We start from the raw sequence: 18,782 nt of genomic DNA, 5'->3' as shown, positions 1-18,782 counted from the left end.
ACTAATGATTGATGCTTCTCATCTCTTTGTTCCTGTCTGTCTGTCCCTGTCTATCCCTCTAAGTGACTCTCTCTCTGGCTCTGTAAAAAAATTAAAAAAAAAAATCAATTAGAAAAGATTTAAAAAGGGGAATTATACCCTCAAACTCCTGCAAATCTTCTTTGTCATGCTCTTTTCACTTTAAATTTTTTGAATACTGATGTATAGGGTCATTCAGCAGCTGAGAGACTCTGAAATCCTACAAGGAAAGCCCTCCCTAAAGTGCAGTGGAGAGACCCGCTCACAGGAATCTAGCAAGTGCCAGACCCTGTTCTCTTATGGGGCCGAGGATATGTGTGTGTTTTTCCTAGGTCAGCTGAGGCTCTTCGGTGGGTTCCTGAATGATTGAGACACCATGACCCTGGATGAGAAATTCACTTCACAAGAGCAATTGTATAAGGCTTATTTTATTTATTCATTATAGAGAAGAGAGAGAGAGAAAGAGAAGGGGGGAGGAGCAGAAAGCATCAACTCCCATATGTGCCTTGACCAGGCAAGCTCAGGGTTTCCAGGTTGACGCTTTATCCACTGCACCACCACTGGTCAGGCGTATAAGGCTTATTTTAATATGCTCTCGTCCCCTTCTCTGTTGAGAATAATTAGAAGACTGGGATGCTTCTTTTTTTTTCTTTTTCCCAGAGACAGAGCGAGAGTCAGAGAGTGGGATAGATAGGGGTAGACAGAGGAACGCTGAGAGATGAGAAGCATCAATCATCAGTTTATCGTTGTGGCATTTAGTTGTTCATTGCTTTCTCATATATGCCTTGACTGTTGGGCTACAGCAGACTGAGTAACCCCTTGCTCAAGCCAGTGACCTTGGGTCCAAGCTGGTGAGCTTTGCTCAAACTAGATGAGCCCCTGCTCAAGCTGGTGACCTCGGGGTCTCGAACCTGGGTCCTCTGCATCCCAGTCCGACGCTCTATTCACTGCGCCACCGCTTGGTCAGGCTGGGATGCTTCTTAAAGTTGTATTATTATCTAATTTTCTTTAATGTTCTAGATCAGTGGTCCCCAACCCCTGGGCCGCATACTGGTACTGGTCCGTGGGCCATTTGGTACTTACTGGTCTGCAGAGAAAGAATAAATAACTTATGTTATTTTTGTTTTATTTATATTTAAGTCTGAACGATGTTTTATTTTTTAAAAATGACCAGATTCCCTCTGTTACATCCATCTAAGACTCACACTTGATGTTTGTCTCAGTCACATGATACATTTATCCATCCCACCCTAAAGGCCGGTCCGTGAAAATATTTTCTGACATTAAACCAGTCTGTGGCCCAAAAAAGGTTAGGGACCACTGTTCTAGATCATTTTATTTCTTTCCTGTTTCATGCCTGGAAAGACAAAGAAGGGGGAGCCTGTTTGGATGTGCCTAAACAAAAATCTCACATGGCCAACTTGAGATTTTTCAAGAGAGATTTCAAGGATTTTTTGTATTTATCCTTGTCACATTTCTATTAAAACAGCCCTACGTGTAAGATCAAGCAGTTCACATTCCCGGGTTCACTCTTGATTTGTGTAATTGTATGTGAAGTCTTTGTTTAATGTCTAAATATGCCTGTCTTCAAGGCTTGAATTAAGTTTATGCATGCAAAAATTGGAAATGCCGGCTCTAACATTGTAAAAATAAAATATCCCTACAAATTAAAAAAAATTAATTAGAACAGGTAGCCTGACCTGTGGTGGCGCAGTGGATAAAGCGTCAACCTGGAAATGCTGAGGTTGCCAGTTTGAAACTCTGGGCCTGCCTGGTCAAGGCACATATGGGAGTTGATGCTTCCTGCTCCTCCCCCCTTCTCTTTCTCTCTCTCCTCTCTAAAGTGAATAAATAAAAATAAAAAAAAGAAAATGTTATACCAAGACTTTGACTTAAAAAAAAAAAAGAACAGGTAAAGTGCGCTCATTAAAATTTAAATAAAATGAAATGTAGATCCTAAAGACTTCCTAATTTGGCCAAACTGCTCCAAGCTAAAGTTGCTGCAGTTGCAAAGCTTGAAGCAGTGTGGATTTACTTAACAAAGGTGTAAAATTTTTTTTTTACTCTTTAAATTGCATATTAATTAATGTGGTAGAAATATTTTGATAAGTATGGGAATATTACTTGAAAATGCATTTACTATATTTTGTAAGAAGTTAACATAAAGACAAGTATTTCTTACAATTTTTTTAAAATTTATTTATTTATTCATTTTTTTAGAGAGGAGAGGGAGAGACAGAGAGAGAGAGAGAGGAGAGACAGAGAAAGAGAAGAAGGGAGGAGCTGGAAGCATCAACTCCCATATGTGCCTTGACCAGGCAAGCCCAGGATTTCGAACCAGCGACCTCAGCATTTCCAGGTTGACGCTTTATCCACTGCACCACCACAGGTCAGGCTTCTTATAATTTTTGAAGTCAAGGTATTATAAAGTGTACTCAACAAATACTTAAAAGTCAATTGTTGGCCCTGGCCGGTTGGCTCGGTGGTAGAGCGTCGGCCTGGCGTGCAGAAGTCCTGGGTTCAATTCCCAGCCAGGGCACACAGGAGAAGCGCCCATCTGCTTCTCTACCCCTCCCCGTCTCCTTCCTCTCTGTCTCTCTCTTCCCCTCCTGCAGCCAAGGTCCACTGGAGCAAAGATGGCCTGGGCGCTGGGGATGGCTCCTCGGCCTCTGCCCCAGGCACTAGAGTGGCTCTGGTCGCAACAGAGCGACGCCCCGGAGGGGCAGAACATCACCCCCTGGTGGGCGTGCCGGGTGGATCCCGGTCGGGTGCATGCGGGAGTCTGTCTGCCTGTCTCTCCCCGTTTTCGGCTTCAGAAAAATACAGAAGAAAAAAATAAAAAAATAAAAAAAGTCAATTGTCTAGGCCCTGGCAGGTTGGCTCAGTGGTAGAGCGTCGGCCTGGCGTGCAGGAGTCCCGGGTTTGATTCCCGGCCAGGACACACAGGAGAGGCACCCATCTGCTTCTCCACCCCTCCCCCTCTCCTTCCTCTCTGTCTCTCTCTTTCCCTCCTGCAGCCAAGGCTCCATTGGAGCAAAGATGGCCCGGGCGCTGAGGATGGCTCTGTGGCCTCTGCCTCAGGTGCTAGAATGGCTCTGACTGCAATAGAGCGATGCCCCAGAGGGGCAGAGCATCACCCCGTGGTGGGCATGCCAGGTGGATCCCGGTCGGGCGCATGAGGGAGTCTGACTGCCTCCCTGTTTCCAGCTTTGGAAAAATGAAAAAAAAAAAAAAAAAGGCAACTGTCTACTCAGCCATAAGAAATGATGACATCAGATCATGGATGGACCTTGATAACATTATACTGAGTGAAATAAGTAAATCAGAAAAAACTAAGAACTATATGATTCCATGCATAGGTGGAACATAAAAATGAGACTCAGAGACATGGACAAGAGGGTGGTGTTTATGGGGGGGAGGGGAGGGGCACATAAAAACCAGATAGAAGGTGATGGAAGACAATTTGACTTTGGGAGATGGGTATACAACATAATCAAATGTCAAAATGACCTGGAGATGTTTTCTCTAAACATATGTACCCTGATTTATCAATGTCACCCCATTAAAATTAATACTAAATTTAAAAAAGTACATACATATTAAAAAAAAGTCAATTGTAAATTTTATATATATATATATATATATAATAGATATAGATATAGATATAGATATAGATATAGATACAGATATATATATAAAGGGGAGAAGTCATGTCCTGGAACTCTGCAAATCTATTTACTTTAAAAAATTTTCTTTTGAATGATGATGTACAGGAGATGCCAAACCTTTCTTTTTTGTTTTTTTTTTAAAGATTTTTATTTATCCTTTTCTTCCCCCCCCCCCCCCATTTTTCCAAAGCTGGAAACGGGGAGGCAGTCAGACAGACTCCTGCATGCACCCGACCGGGATCCATCCGGCATGCCCACCAGGGGGCGATGCTCTGCCCCTCTGGGGCGTCACTCTGTTGCGTCCAGAGCCATTCTAGCACCTGAGGCAGAGGCCACAGAGCCATCCCCAGCGCCCGGGCCATCTTTGCTCCACTGGAGCCTTGGCTGCGGGAGGGGAAGAGAGAGACAGAGAGGAAGGAGGGGGGGGGGAGGGGGGGAGAAGCAAATGGGTGCTTCTCCTATGTGCGCTGGCCGGGAATCGAACCTGGGACTCCTGCACTCCAGGCCAACACTCTACCGCTGAGCCAACCGGCCAGGGCCTATTTATCCATTTTTATTAGAGAGAGAGAGAGGAAAGAGATAGAGAGAACAGGGGGAGAAGCAGGAAGCATCAACTCCCATATGTGCCTTGACCAGGCAAGCCCAGGGTTTTGAACTGGCAACCTCAGCATTCCAGGTCGATGCTTTATCCACTATGCCACCACAGGTCAGGCTTAAACCTCTTTCTTTTGCAAACTTCTACCTTCTTTTATTTGATCCAGCTAATAATGCTGCTATTTCTTTTTCTGAATAGTTCCAGATATACAGAAAAAGTTTATATGGGTGGATGAGGACCCTCAAACTCCTCAGCGAGATCTTCTGATTATAGCTTTTAAGGTCTATAATGACCAAGAGGAACAGAAAAGGCAGACAAAGCCCAAAAGAGATCAGGCAAAATACTAGCTCTTGGCATACACCCTTAAAGGCTCCAACACCCCAAAGGGGCCTCATAGGCTCCATCAGGGTCCTGCTTCAAGAGTGGAAAGGAAGGTCATTGAGCTAAAGCCTGATAGGCTTCTCTGCCCCTACCAGGGACATACCCTTGCTGTCGAAAAAAAGGGACACTGGAAGGTAAGCTGCCCCCTCACTCCTCTAATGGAGGGTTCAGTCTCTTCCAGCCCTGCTCCAGCCACCTGTGACCTAACCTTACCCAGCCTGCTGGGACTTGCCACTAAAGGGTAAAGGTGCCCATGGCCATTGACCCCATCTCACGTCACTGTGGACAAGCCTAGGGTATTTCTTCCAAGTAGTAGGTAAACTGATCTCATTTCTTGTGGACACGAGGGCCACTAACTATGCCTTGCCTGAATATTCGAGCTTTTATTCATCACTCAAAGATCTCTGTTGTGGGTGTTGATAGTCTTATTTTCCACTTTGTTTAATATATAGTGTTTCCTTTATTTCTCCTGCCTTAATGCCCCATGCCAATTTTAGGCTAGGACTTGCTCCTAATCTAGACGAATTTACCTCTGCCACCCAGTATAGTTTATCCTAAGGTTCTCTTCACCATGCCATGGCTGCAGAGCTCCAGGGAAAGGCACCCTGAGTTCATCTCTCCAGTTTAAAGAAAACAAAAGCGTCTGACCAGGTGGTGGTGTAGTGGATAGAGCATCAGACTGGGATGCCGAGGACCCAGGTTTGAGACCCCGAGGTCACCAGCTTAAGTGCAGGCTCATCTGGTTTGAGCAAATCTCAATAGCTTGGACCCAAGGTTGCTGGCTCCAGCAAGGGGTTACTCGGTCTGCTGTAGCCCCACAGTCAAGGCACATATGAGAAAGCAATCAATAAACAAGTAAGCTGTTGCAATGTGCAATGAAAAACTAATGATTGATGCTTCTCATCTCTCCATCCCTGTCTATCCCTCTCTCCGACTCTCTCTGTCTCTGTAAAAACAAACAAACAAAAAAAACTCAATAAATAAAAAGAAAGCTCCATCTCCATACATGCTGCAAAGGGCTCTTCCAGTCTACCTGAATCATTGCCAGCTAGAAGAGTGGTCATGGGACTTGGACTCTAGCTGCAAAGTGTGGAAATGTTATCACAACTCCAATGCCTTGTGGACTTTCCCTGAATGTGTGTGACTCCTGCTCCTTGGGACAGTTCTCAGAGTGAAGTAGGGTTGGGTTACATTTACAAGTAATGTCAAGTGGTGATGTGTCGGGAGCCGATCCACAACTGCTGGCTGACAAGGTCACAGCAGAAGAAGACCCACAACTGCTGGCTGACAAGGTCACAGCAGAAGAAGATCAAAAACTGCTGATTGACAAAGTCACAGCAGAGAAGACCAATGGCTGCGGGGTGACAAAGTCACTGCAGTGAAGACCAATGGCTGCGGGGTGACAAAGTCACCGCAAAGGAAAGGCACAACGATACTTCCCCCTTTGACTTTTTGAATTAATCTGGCCTTATATCCCCCCTTTTCTGGGTGTGTGCTATTATTTGTGGCACAGGGATAATAATACCATGCTTTCCCTGTAGATTCGTAGTGATTTCTTTGGATATGAGACAGAGGGTGTGAGTTCCACAGAAAAGCCTGTAAGCCCCTTGAACTGGGCTCATAGACATAAGAGGCTGGCTATGATATCCCTCATAAAGGGTTAAGTCTGTAGGAGAATTCCTTCTTAATCATGTTAAAAGAATAAATTGTGACTTAGGAGGCAGTGGCTGTGCACAGAGCACCCTTTGGCCTTCACTTTACATTTTTTCCTCCCTAGCCTTTTCATGTGATAAGTAGAGAAACATTCCTTTCTTCCTGCTTATTTGATCTGCAAATAGTGGTATATTCTGAGAAGAATAGAGTCAGAACTTAACTAGTGTTTAAATAAAATGTAGGAAGTAATAACAGTTAATGTCTTGTGTTGCTGCTGGGCTATCTTGCAAGTGCACTCTGCATATCTTTGGGTGAAAGCTATTCTTAATGTTATGTTAATTTCTTTAGAGGCAAGCCTTTCAGAATCTTATAGAACACTGCATAAACTCAAGGCCATTTACCTGAGCAAGCGGTGGTCCATTGTAAGTCGTCTGCTAAATCTCTCTCTGCCCCTTAACTCACAACAGACTAATACTTTAAAAGCTTTTGCTGATGTTGTTATTCAAGTTATTTTGAATGATTTGCTACCTGATTTGTGACTCATAGATGTAAATTAACTGTTATCCGGAAACATGAAAACATAGTGAAACAAAAGCAATAATTAACACCATGTGATTGTAACTCGGTGTGTGTGTATAAAAAGGGAGCTATACTAGCATTGAGCAGAGATGCCTGGCAGTAAATGCTAACCGGAGAATAAAGAGAAAGAAAAGAATTCGGCTCTCTCACTCGATTTTCGCCGATGCCGTCTCCTCCTGTGGGACCCCTGGATCCCCCCCGGGGCTGGACCCCGGCAGTGATGGTGTCAACATGGACTTGGTGAAATTACATTAACATGTTAAGGACATTTAAGACTGTAAAAATTTTATTTTAGATCCTGTTGTATTAAGTTAACACTTTGCTTGATAATCTAATAAGCTTTAATCACTTCATTGTATTAGGACACTTGTTATAGTATCTGTTAGAGTTGGCTATTTCAATTTTGTTGTTTATATTTTTCCAGTCTGCCTCCAAATCTAAACATGGGAATTCAGATGAGTATGAATCACAGCACACGAATTGAAGTTAAAAAAAAAAAGGGGGGGGGGATCTGTTGGGGACCGAATAAATAAACAGGGTATTTTTGTGATCTGGACTGAGGTGCTGGGCACAAACCCCACCTCACCTGCCTAGTTAACAAAGAGCTACACCTGATTCTCATTTGTCTCACCCATATTCTCCGGAGGAGTCTGGAAGCTAGTTTCTTTCTTTCTTACAGAGACAGAGAGAGAGTCAGAGAGAGGGATAGATAGGGACAGACAGGAATGGAGAGAGATGAGAAGCATCAATCATCAGTTTTTCGTTGCAACTCCTTAGTTCATTGATTGCTTTCTCATATGTGCCTTGACCGTGGGCCTTCAGCAGACCGAGTAACCCCTTGCTCAAGCCAGCGACCTTGGGTCCAAACTGGTGAGCTTTGATCAAACCAGGTGAGCCCGTGCTCAAGCTGGCGACCTCGGGGTCTGGAACCTGGGTCCTCTGCATCCCAGTCTGACACTCTATCCACTGCGCCACCGCCTGGTCAGGCTGGAAGCTAGTTTCTTATTAGTGTAAAGTAGATTTGGATGGTATGGTGGGGGTTGTCTTTGAGTTGCCTTGTAAACTTAATTGCTGATGGAACACACTATGAATAAAGTGGATGTGCTTCAAGGGTGCAGCCGCGTTACAGCTCAGGAACAGTAGAGACTGTTTGCTGTGTTGTCCTCCTGAACCCATCTGTGTGTGTGTGTGTGTGTGTGTATACACACACACACACACACTCTATATATATATATATATACTTACTCTCTCTATATATATATCTTTAAGTCCCTATCATTTACTTCAATTCCATACCTGTTCCTGTTCGGGACCCTGGTATATATTTGTTGTGGCTGGCCTGCAACACAGCTCACCAACACTTCTGTACCTTTCCTCTGCCTCAGGTGCTGTTGTCTTGCTTCTAAGGAAGGGGTGGAAGGGAAGTAACCTCACATTCAAAAAGGTTTTGCCAACTACCTCTCCAAAGAACAGGTTTGCCCATGCCTATGTGGCAGAGGCTTTGGGGAGGAGTGTTGGGGACCAAAAGCTAACAGGATCTTTGCAGTTTAGATTTTTGGGGGACAGAGGTGTGGGGAACTAGCAGTAAGCTGACAGTCTGCCCAACCCCCACCTCACTTGTTCTATTAAGTTGCTAAAGGGTATTTTGCTATGGTGCTGGATTGTTTATACTCATCCTGCTTCCCACCCTGTCCCCTGGAAAGACTGGAGGTAAGTTTCTTCTATCCTTTGTTTTGAGAAGATAAGATGATATATATGGTGGGGGTTTTCTGCACTTGGTAGAATTCTTGGGTTGCCTTGGAAATGTGATCAGATTTTTGATTTGCTAATGGTCTTACTTAGCCGTATAAATAAAGCAGGAAGCAGACGTTGAGTGCTCTGTTGTTTTTTTTTTACTGAGATAGAGTCAGAGAGAGGGATAGATAGGGACAGACAGACAGGAACGGAGAGAGATGAGAAGCATCAATCATCAGTTTTTCGTTGCGACACCTTAGTTGTTCATTGATTGCTTTCTCATATGTGCCTTGATCCTGGGCCTTCAGCAGACCGAGTAACCCCTTGCTTAAGCCAGCGACCTTGGGTCCAAGCTGGTGAGCTTTTTGCTCAAACCAGATGAGCCCGCGCTCAAGCTGGTGAATTCGGGGTCTTGAACCTGGTTCCTCCACATCCCAGTCCGACGCTCTATCCACTGCGCCACCACCTGCTCAGGCGAGTGCTCTGTTCTTGCCATCAGCACTGCAGAGCCCTTCTGATCCCATCCTTTTACTCTAAGCCTATTTTCTTAATTCTGCGCTGTTCCCATGCAGGACCTAGAATTACTAGCTGCACTGGTTCACGGCAGAGGAGAGTGCATTTTTTTTTTTTTTTTTTGCATTTTTCTGAAGCTGGAAACAGGGAGAGACAGTCAGACAGACTCCCGCATGCGCCCGACCGGGATCCACCCGGCACGCCCACCAGGGGCGACGCTCTGCCCACCAGGGGGCGATGCTCTGCCCATCCTGGGCGTCGCCATGTTGCGACCAGAGCCACTCTAGCGCCTGAGACAGAGGCCACAGAGCCATCCCCAGCGCCTGGGCCATCTTTGCTCCAATGGAGCCTTGGCTGCGGGAGGGGAAGAGAGAGACAGAGAGGAAGGCGTGGCGGAGGGGTAGAGAAGCAAATGGGCGCTTCTCCTGTGTGCCCTGGCCGGGAATCGAACCCGGGTCCTCCGCATGCTAGGCCGACGCTCTGCCGCTGAGGAGAGTGCATTTTATAAAATGGCTAGCTTTGGAGATCTCTAGGAAGCCAACATGGTCATCTTTACACTCTTTATAATCTGAAAACTGCTTCTTTTGAGAGCGCAAGAGGGACAGACGGACAAACAGGCAGAGAGAAGCATCAATTCTTCGTTGCTGAACCTTAGTCGTTCACTGATTGCTTTCTCATATGCGCCCTTGACTGAGGGGCTCCAACAGAGTAAGTGACCTCTTGCTCAAGCCACTGACCATGGGGTCCCACATCTATGACCCCACGTCAAGCCGGCAACCCCACACTCAAGCCAGTGAGACCGTGCTCAAAGCCAATGACCTTGGGGCTTCGAACCTGAGTCCTCAGCATCCCAGACCAACAGTCTAGTCAGGCTTTTTTTCTTTTTTTAAAAAATGAATTTTATTTCAAATGAAAGCTGCGTTTTTTTAAAAAAAAAAAGGCAATGGTAAAAAAAAATCACTTTGACTTTAGGTCTATCTTGGCCCTATATTTTGAGCAAAATCAATGATACATTAGTATATTTTAAGGACAGTTCTGGAAGAAGAAACAAATTAAAGGCTGAGGATGAAAGGAGATAAAAGACCGTTGCTCCTTATTCCCAAACAGTCAACAGAAGGAAGATAGTAAGGACTATAGGAAAGAGGGAGAAAATCTTGAGACGACAAATCAATTGTCTGATATAAAGGTCTGACTGCAGTTGTAAAAAGGGACAATAAGACCCCAACCAGGAAAAAATCATTTAATACATTAACAAAATGCAAAATAAAGTACCCAAGTTACAAAACATAAATTCCTTTGGTTCAATAATCACACCACTATTTTTACCTTCCAATGGCTACACACATCATCCCCACAAAGTGAAGTCACTGACACCCTTATATTGAAGACACCATGCCAAACCACCACATACCCATTATTCAGTGAAACTGTTGGCTATGTAAAGGGAGATTTCACATGCAGAACAAGTTTGTGGGGGGAGCTCTCTGCTGGGTCGCCATGGTATGAACCATACCCCTGCACATGCTACATGAAGCTGGAATCCCTTGGTATGATCACACATAAATACAGGCAATTCAGTGACCCTAAGCACTCCCAGGGAAACGCAGAAGTTCTAGTCCAGACCCTTAGTTTTACAGCTGGGGAAGATGAGACCTAGACATGAAGTGCCTTGCCAAAAGACACACAATTCATGGGAGTTGGTACTCTAACTCCATGCTTCCTTTTACTGTGAGCAAGAAGAGAATGGCATGGTTAGAAACTGATAGAAGTGCTAGGGCAGGGACAGAGTCGGGGGCTCACCACAGCTCTCAGGTTTTTTGGGAAGAGTGCCCATGAAGCCCTAAGGACTTCCTGAGTGTCTCATGAATGCTCAGGGCTCTTTTGGGTTTCTTCAGGCTTCCAATGGCTTTGGGACAAGGGATCCAAAGAACGGAGAGCACCTGATCAGGGCAGAGCATAATGGCCTCTAATCTGCTCCCAAAAAAATCCTAAGAGTCACAATAAGTTCAGAAAAAAAATTTAGCCATCTCAGAGTTAGACACCATTACCTAACTAGAGGCAGAAAGAGGAGTCATGGAGCTGGAAATCTGCTAAAGGCTGAAAAGTGGACCAGGAGTTTCCAAAGCACACTCTCGAGCTTAGAGCAGGTATTCAATAACTACTCGAATCAATGACAGAAGGAATGACTACATGGAGACAATGAAGGCTGGGTTCCATGAGAGATTCTGGCTCTGCCTAAGAGCCTTGCTAAGGGCTCTCTGGGGTACACATTCTTTTTGTGCAACTGTTGGAACAGGTAGGAGTCACATTGTACCCCTGGGGAGTCAGTGCGGATCTAATGAATTAAATAACAGAATTTGATTGGTAGAGCATGAAGAAAAAGGTAGAAAGCCATTCCTAAAGCAGCTGCTTTCTTTTACTTCCTTTTCCTCCCAGTTACAAGAACAGTACAAGTCCACCAGCTGCTGGAGCAATGAAGACAGAATTGCTAAAACCTCTGAAACATGCATTTGAGGTGGTTCAAGCTACCTCTCTCATTATCCCCTCCCCTCCCAAAAGTCACTTCTTGGACAGGGAGGCAGTGGTAGACTGTGACCGCGAGATCTGACTACACTTCTCAAAGATGGCCTCAGCTGAGAGTTTAGGCAGCTCCAGATCCAGAGGGCACTCGTCCACCAAGCTGTTCATGGGTGTGGGGGGCAGTGGAGGCTCCTCTTCATCTTGACTCAATCCAGGAATAAGGGAGGTACCTGCCCTGTCCAATTCCTCCTTGTCTACCTGCTCCCTGGACACGTCTACTGTCTCAGGTTGCCCTGAAGGGATTGTCATGGAGTCCAAATATGCTGAGAGGGCTTCCTCGAGCAGAGGAAGAAATTTCTTTCGAGAAACCTGGGTGTTACCTTGAAGATAGGCTTGGAGATTAAGGAGGGTGCTGGTGACAGGTGTCAGCTTCAGGGATGGAGAGTCAGCATGTTCCAGGACTCCACAGATCTGAAGGGGAGACAGGACAAGGAGATGGGATATACATGGTACAGCAAACTGTGGAGGCTTCTCTTACAGAGGAGAACTTTTTTTTTAATTCAGTGAGAGGAGAGGAGGCAGAGACAGCTTCCCACATGCGCACTGACTGGGATCCACCTGGAAAGCCCACTAGGAGGCGATGCTCTGCTGATCTGGGGCATTACCCTATTGTTCAGCAACCAAGCTCTTCCTAGTGCCTGAGGTGGAGGCCATGGTGCCATCCTCAGTGCCCGGGGCCAGCTCACTCCAATCGAGCCATGGCTGCAGGAGAAGGACAGGGGGAGAGAGAGAGCATGCAAATAGAAAGGGGGAGGGGTGGAAAAGCAAATGGGCACTTCTGTGTGCCCTGACCAAGAATCGAATCTGGAACATCCACAAATCGGGCTGATGCTCTACTACTGAGCAAACCAGCCAGGTCAGAGAAAAAATTTTTAAAAAGCCTGCCAGAGTTCAGCTTTATTACTTGCAACAAAAGGCACATCAGCCTGACCAGGCAGTGGCACAGTGGATAGAGTATCGGACTGGGACACAAAGGACCCAGGTTCGAAACTCCAAGGTTGCCAGCTTGAGCGCAGGCTCATCTGGTTTGAGCAAGGCTCACCAGCTTGAGCCCAAGGTTGCTGGCTTGAGCAAGGCACATATGAGAAAGCAATCAATGAACAACTAAGGAGCTGCAACAAAGAACTGATGCTTCTCATCTCTCTTTCTGTCTGTATGTCCCTATCTGTCTCTCTTTCTGTCTCTGTCACACACACAAAAAAGGGACATCAGCTAATACACATCATATTTTAGAAACAGAAGAAACTTTTTTTCTTTTTTCTTTTAATTTTTTTATTTATTCATTTTAGAGAGGAGAGGGAGAGACAGAAAGAGAGAGAGAGGAGAAACATAGAGAGAGAAGGGAGGGAGGAGCTGGAAGCATCAACTCCCATATGTGCCTTGACCAGGCAAGCCCAGGGTTTCGAAACGGCGACCTCAGCATTTCCAGGTCGACACTTTATCCACTGCGCCACCACAGGTCAGGCAGAAACTTTTTTTTATAGAGACAGAGAGAGAATCAGAGAGAGGAATAGATAGGGACAGACAGGAACAGAGAGAGATGAGAAGCATCAATCATCAGTTTTTCGTTGTGACACCTTAGTTGTTCATTGATTGCTTTCTCATATGTGCCTTGACCGTGGGCCTTCAGCAGACTGAGTAACCCCTTGCTCGAGCCAGCGACCTTGGGTCCAAGCTGGTGAACTTTGCTCAAACCAGATGAACCCACGCTCCAGCTGGCGACCTCGGGGTCTCAAACCTGGGTCCTCCGCATCCCAGTCTGATGCTCTATCCCAGTGGTAGTCAATCTGGTCCCTACCGCCCACTAGTGAGTGTTCCAGCTTTCATGGTGGGCAGTAGCGGAGCAACCAAAGTATAAATAAAAAGATAGATTTAGCCTGACCTGTGGCACAGTGGGATAAAGCGTCGACCTGGAACACTGAGGTTGCCGGTTCGAAACCTTGGGCTTGCCTGGTCAAGGCACATATGGGAGTTGATGCTTCCTGCTCCTCCCCCTTCTCTCTCTCTGTCTCTACCCCCTTTCTCTAAAAATCAATAAATAAAATATTTAAAAAAATATATTTAAAAAAAAGATAGATTTAACTATAGTAAGTTGTTTTATAAAGAGTTATTCTGCCAAACTTAGCGAAAATCCGACATAACGTACTTGGTAAGTAATTATTATTATATGCTTTAACTTGCTGTAACTCTGCTTTATAAATTTTATAAAGTAAAGTTACTTCCCTACTTTATAAATCACCATTACTGTTGAACCAGTGGGCGGTTAGAAAATTGTACTACTAACAGAGAGACAAAAGTGGTCGGTAGGTATAAAAAGGTTGACTACCCCTGCTCTATTAACTGCGCCACTGCCTGGTCAGGCCAGAAGAAACTTTTTTTTTTTAATTTTATTTATTTATTTATTTATTTTTTACAGAGACAGAGAGTGAGTCAGAGAGCAGGATAGACAGGGACAGACAGACAGGAAAGGAGAGAGATGAGAAGCATCAATCATTAGTTTTTCATTGCGCATTGCAACACCTTAGTTGTTCATTTATTGCTTTCTCATATGTGCCTTGACCGGGGGCCTTCAGCAGACCGAGTAACCCCTTGTTGGACCCAGCGCCCTTGGGTTCAAGTTGATAGGCTTTTGCTCAAACCAGATGAGCCCCTGCTCAAGCTGGTGACCTCGGGGTCTCGAACCTGGGTCCTCTGCATCCCAGTCCGACGCTCTATCCACTGTGCCACCGCCTGGTCAGGCCAGAAGAAACTTTTAAGATCATATATTTCATTTTATTAGTAAACCAAATCCCCAGGACATTAAGCATCTTGAGCAAAATTATGTGGAAGATGGTAGAGGCTAAACTAGACCCGGACCCCCACCTTCTAACCTAGTGTTGTTTCCAAGTGCTTTTCTGTGTGCCAAAACTTGAACTTAAACCTAGCGGGGATGGCGCATGCATTTATATTGAGGTCAGAGGAAGGACAGAGAGAGAAAAAATGAACAAATCAAAGTGCAGGTGGGTCACTAAGTTGGTTAGAGCATCATCCCGATACACCAGGTTACAGGTTAAATCCCTGGTCAGGGCACATGTAAGAATCAACCAATGAATGCATAAATGAGTGGAACACCAAATCGATGTCTCTCTCTTTCTCAAATCAAGTCATAAAAACAATTTTTACAAGTTGAGGTAAGAGGTATGCCAGGCATGGTGCCAAGTCTGGCCACTTACAAATATTACCTCATTTAATGCTCACAACTACCTTATAAGATTGGTATTACTATCACCCTCATTCACACATAGGGAAATTGAGGCTTAGATAGATTAGGTAATTTCCTAAAGTCATAGTCAGAATGAAGCAAAACTGACATTTGAACCTAGGTCTGTGACCAACTCTGGTGTATTATACTAGTCCTAGCACAGGAGGGAGGAAACGGTAGGGCAGACTATGAAAAGAGGACTCCCACTTCCCAGCACGAGACAGCCTGGGCTATGGTGGTGTCATCGCAGCTCTAGGAGGAGCACAGAGAATGTAGGAAGAGGCATTTCTATTGGCCAAAGCACCTTTTTCTTCATGACATGATTAGTAGGAGCCACCATTTACCCAGTGCTTACTTTGTGTCCAGCAATGTACAGTGTGTCCGTAAAGTCATGGTGCACTTTTGACCAGTCACAGGAAAGCAACAAAAGACGATAGAAATGTGAAATCTGCACCAAATAAAAGGAAAACTCTCCCAGTTTCATACCTATTCAGTGCAGTTCGATATGGACTCACACACAGATTTTTTAGGGTTCCTTAGGTATCTATCCCGTATAGCCTCTACAGACTCGTCACTGACTGATGGCCTACCAGAACGGGGTTTCTCCACCAAACTGCCGGTTTCCTTCAATTGCTTATCCCACCAAGTAATGTTATTCCTATGTGGTGGTGCTTCGTTATAAACATGCTGATATTCACGTTGCACTTTGGTCACGGATTCGAATTTAGCGAGCCACAGAACACACTGAACTTTCCTTTGTACCGTCCACATCTCTACTGGCATGGCCATGGGCTGCTCCACTGCATACAGTGTTACGTCATCATCTGCGCATGCGCACATGCTGCCACATCATCTTGCAGAAACTGGGTTTTCTTTTTTTTTTTTTTTTTTATAAAATTTTTTTTTAATTCATTTTAGAGAGGAGAGGGAGAGACAGAGAGAGAGAAGGGGGGGAGGAGCTGGAAGCATCAACTCCCATATGTGACTTAACCAGGCAAGCCCAGGGCTTTGAACCGGCGACCTCAGTATTTCCAGGTCAACGCTTTATCCACTGCGCCACCACAGGTCAGGCCAAGGGTTTTCCTTTTATTTGGTGCAGATTTCACATTTCTATCATCTTTTGTTGCTTTCCTGTGACCGGTCAAAAGTGCACCATGACTTTACGGACACACTGTATTTTACCTATTATATTATGTTTAATGATCACATCAGACTAATTTGTAGGTAGTATTATACCACTTACAGGTTCAGAAGTCAAATGACTTACTTTAGCTCAGAGAGACAGTAAGTGGCAAATCTGGGACATGGCCTTGTCTTTGCAGAATGCCAAACTACCTTCCACTGAATTAAGTTCTCCTCTTAGAGGAGAAGACAGAGAGATGTCGGAAGTGGTGGACATACCTTTAAGGGGCTCAAAGGATTATATGGCTGTATTCAGACAAGTCTTCAGCAGTGCTCACAGCCCAAACAACCCAAAGAGGCTCTGGACTGCCTTAAGTCCACTTTTTTTTCCCCCATTCGTTTGAGAAAGACAGACAAGAGGGGGGGGGGGGAGAAGCATCAACTCATTGTTCTACTTAGTTGTTCCATTTAGTTGTGTTCTCACTGATTGTTCCTGGTATGTGTCCTGATCGAAACCATGACCTCAGCACACTAAGATGATGCTTTGTCCATTCAGCCACCCGGCCAGGGCTTAAGTTCTCTTTTAAATTCTTCTCTGAGCTAATGAGCAACCAACAGAGGTAATGAAAGGGGAAGAGTGGGAAAGGTGGTCAAAGGGAAGACCAGGCAAGGACACAAGCCCTCAGTCCCTTCTCCACAGAGTCATCACTCCCTACTTGTGGAGGTACTAGAAAAGGTTTCTCTTGTGTTTTCCTATTTTTAAGGCAAGAGGGTAAAGAGACAGGAATTGATTTGCAGGGGTGAGGAGTTAATGATTACACTAAGAATCAAGTTCAACTCCAGATTCCTTACATTTCCTTTAAATCTGATTTCAAGAACCTTCTAACTAGGAACTCCATCTCTAATTCTCTTTGGAATCTCCCTTTTTCAACAACAGTATGATTAAGGATATTCACATACAGAATGGAAAAAAGTGGGGAGGGGAGATTCTAGAAATAGGTCAGGGACTGCCTGACCAGTTGGTGGCGCAGTGGATAGAGTGTCAGACTGGGATGCAGAGGACCCAGTTTCGAGACCCCGAGGTTGCTAGCTTGAGCGCAGGCTTATCTGGTTTGACCAAAAGCTCACCAGCTTGGACCCAAGTTCGCTGGCTTGAGCAATAGGTTACTAGGTCTGCTGAAGGCCCGTGGTCAAGGCACATATGAGAGAGCAATCAAATCAATGAACAACTAAGGTGTTGCAACGCACAACAAATAGCTAATGATTGATGCTTCTCATCCATTTGTTCCTGTCTATCTCTCTCTCTGTCTCTGTAAAAAATAAAATAAAACTTGTTTAAAAAAAAAAAAGAGCCTGACCAGGCGGTGGTGCAGTGGATAGAGCGTCGGACTGGGATGCAGAGGACCCAGGTTCCAGACCCAGAGGTTGCCAGCTTGAGTGCGGGCTCATCTGGTTTGAGGAAAAGCCCACCAGCTTGAACCCAAGGTCGCTGGCTCCAGCAAGGGGTTGCTCGGTCTGCTGAAGGCCCATGGTCAAGGCACATATGAGAAAGCAATCAATGAACTAAGGTGTTGCAACGCGCAATGAAAAACTAATAATTGATGCTTCTCATCTCTCTCCGTTCCTCTCTGTCTGTCCCTGTCTATCCTTCTCTCTGACTCACTCTCTTTCTCTGTAAAAAATATAAATAAATAAAATTAAAAAAAAAAAGGTCAGGGACCTCTGTGTAAATCTAAGAACCAAGGAGTGGTCTTTGTAGCACAGGGTCACGTGTACAGGCAGAACTCTGCACAGCTCTAGGGTGGAGAAGAGGCAGAGACTCACTGTCATTCGGAGCGCTGCATGGGGACAAAAAATAGCCAACTGCCGCACTGGGTCGTTTTGAGTGTTGAAGAAGATAGTCATGGCGACCAGGACATCATAGTTGTGAGTCTGGCAGAAAGCATGGAGGTCTGTAATGAGGCTAGACCTCTGCAGGAAGGCCTGAAAGAAGAAATGGACAGGGATGAGGGCAATAGCTTAGAACACCCTTGTCACCACCAACAAAAAATGTTTGTAGGCCCTGGCCGGTTGGCTCAGTGGTAGAGCGTCGGCCTGGCGTGCAGAAGTCCCGGGTTCGATTCCCGGCCAGGGCACACAGGAGAAGCGCCCATCTGCTTCTCCACCCCTCCCCCTCTCCTTCCTCTCTGTCTCTCTCTCCCCCTCCTGCAGCCAAGGCTCCATTGGAGCAAGGATGGCCTGGGCGCTGGGGATGGCTCCTTAGCCTCTGCCCCAGGCACTGGAGTGGCTCTGGTCGCGACAGAGCGTCGCCCCCTGGTGGGCAGAGCGTCGCCCCCTGGTGGGCATGCCGGGTGGATCCCGGTCGGGTGCATGCGGGAGTCTGTCTGACTGTCTCTCCCCGTTTCCAGCTTAAAAAAAAGAAAAGGTTGGATAGGGCTTCTTCACCTGTTAACCTGGGACTTGTATTTCATAAAAGAGGTATCTAGGCCCTGGCCAGTTGGCTCAGTGGATAGAGCGTCAGCCTGGCATGCGGATGTCTTTAGTTTAATCCCTGGTGAGAGCATATAGGAGAAGCAACCATCGGCTTCTTTTTCTCTCCCTATTCTTTCTCTTCCCCTCTTGTAGCCAGTGGCTCGACTGTTTTGAGCATCGGTCTGGGGCGCTGAGGAGAGCTCAGTTTGGTCCGAGAGTCAGCCTC

At 45.6% G+C, this 18,782-nt stretch overlaps 1 protein-coding gene across 4 annotated transcripts in view; it reads right to left on the bottom strand.

The window, feature by feature from the left end:
• Nucleotides 1-10,366: 10,366 nt before the first annotated feature.
• The window catches only part of PRUNE1 (prune exopolyphosphatase 1), a 35,611-nt gene continuing 27,195 nt past the window's right edge, over nucleotides 10,367-18,782 (bottom strand). For 3 of the 4 annotated variants that reach the window (XM_066377432.1, XM_066377431.1, XM_066377433.1), the window contains 2 exons: nucleotides 17,909-18,067; nucleotides 10,367-12,132 (listed from right to left, as the gene is read on the bottom strand). In XM_066377432.1, coding sequence (XP_066233529.1) covers nucleotides 11,701-12,132; nucleotides 17,909-18,067 — 591 coding nt within the window. In that variant the 3' untranslated portion in view covers nucleotides 10,367-11,700. The remainder of the gene's footprint in view (nucleotides 12,133-17,908; nucleotides 18,068-18,782) is intronic. The other variant, XM_066377434.1, reaches the window with a different exon arrangement.

The sequence above is a fragment of the Saccopteryx leptura genome, chromosome 3 (genome assembly GCF_036850995.1).
Source record: "Saccopteryx leptura isolate mSacLep1 chromosome 3, mSacLep1_pri_phased_curated, whole genome shotgun sequence".
NCBI lineage: Eukaryota > Metazoa > Chordata > Mammalia > Chiroptera > Emballonuridae > Saccopteryx > Saccopteryx leptura.
The sequence above is the reverse complement of the archived record's forward strand: the minus strand, read 5'-3'. Positions and strand labels throughout refer to the sequence as shown.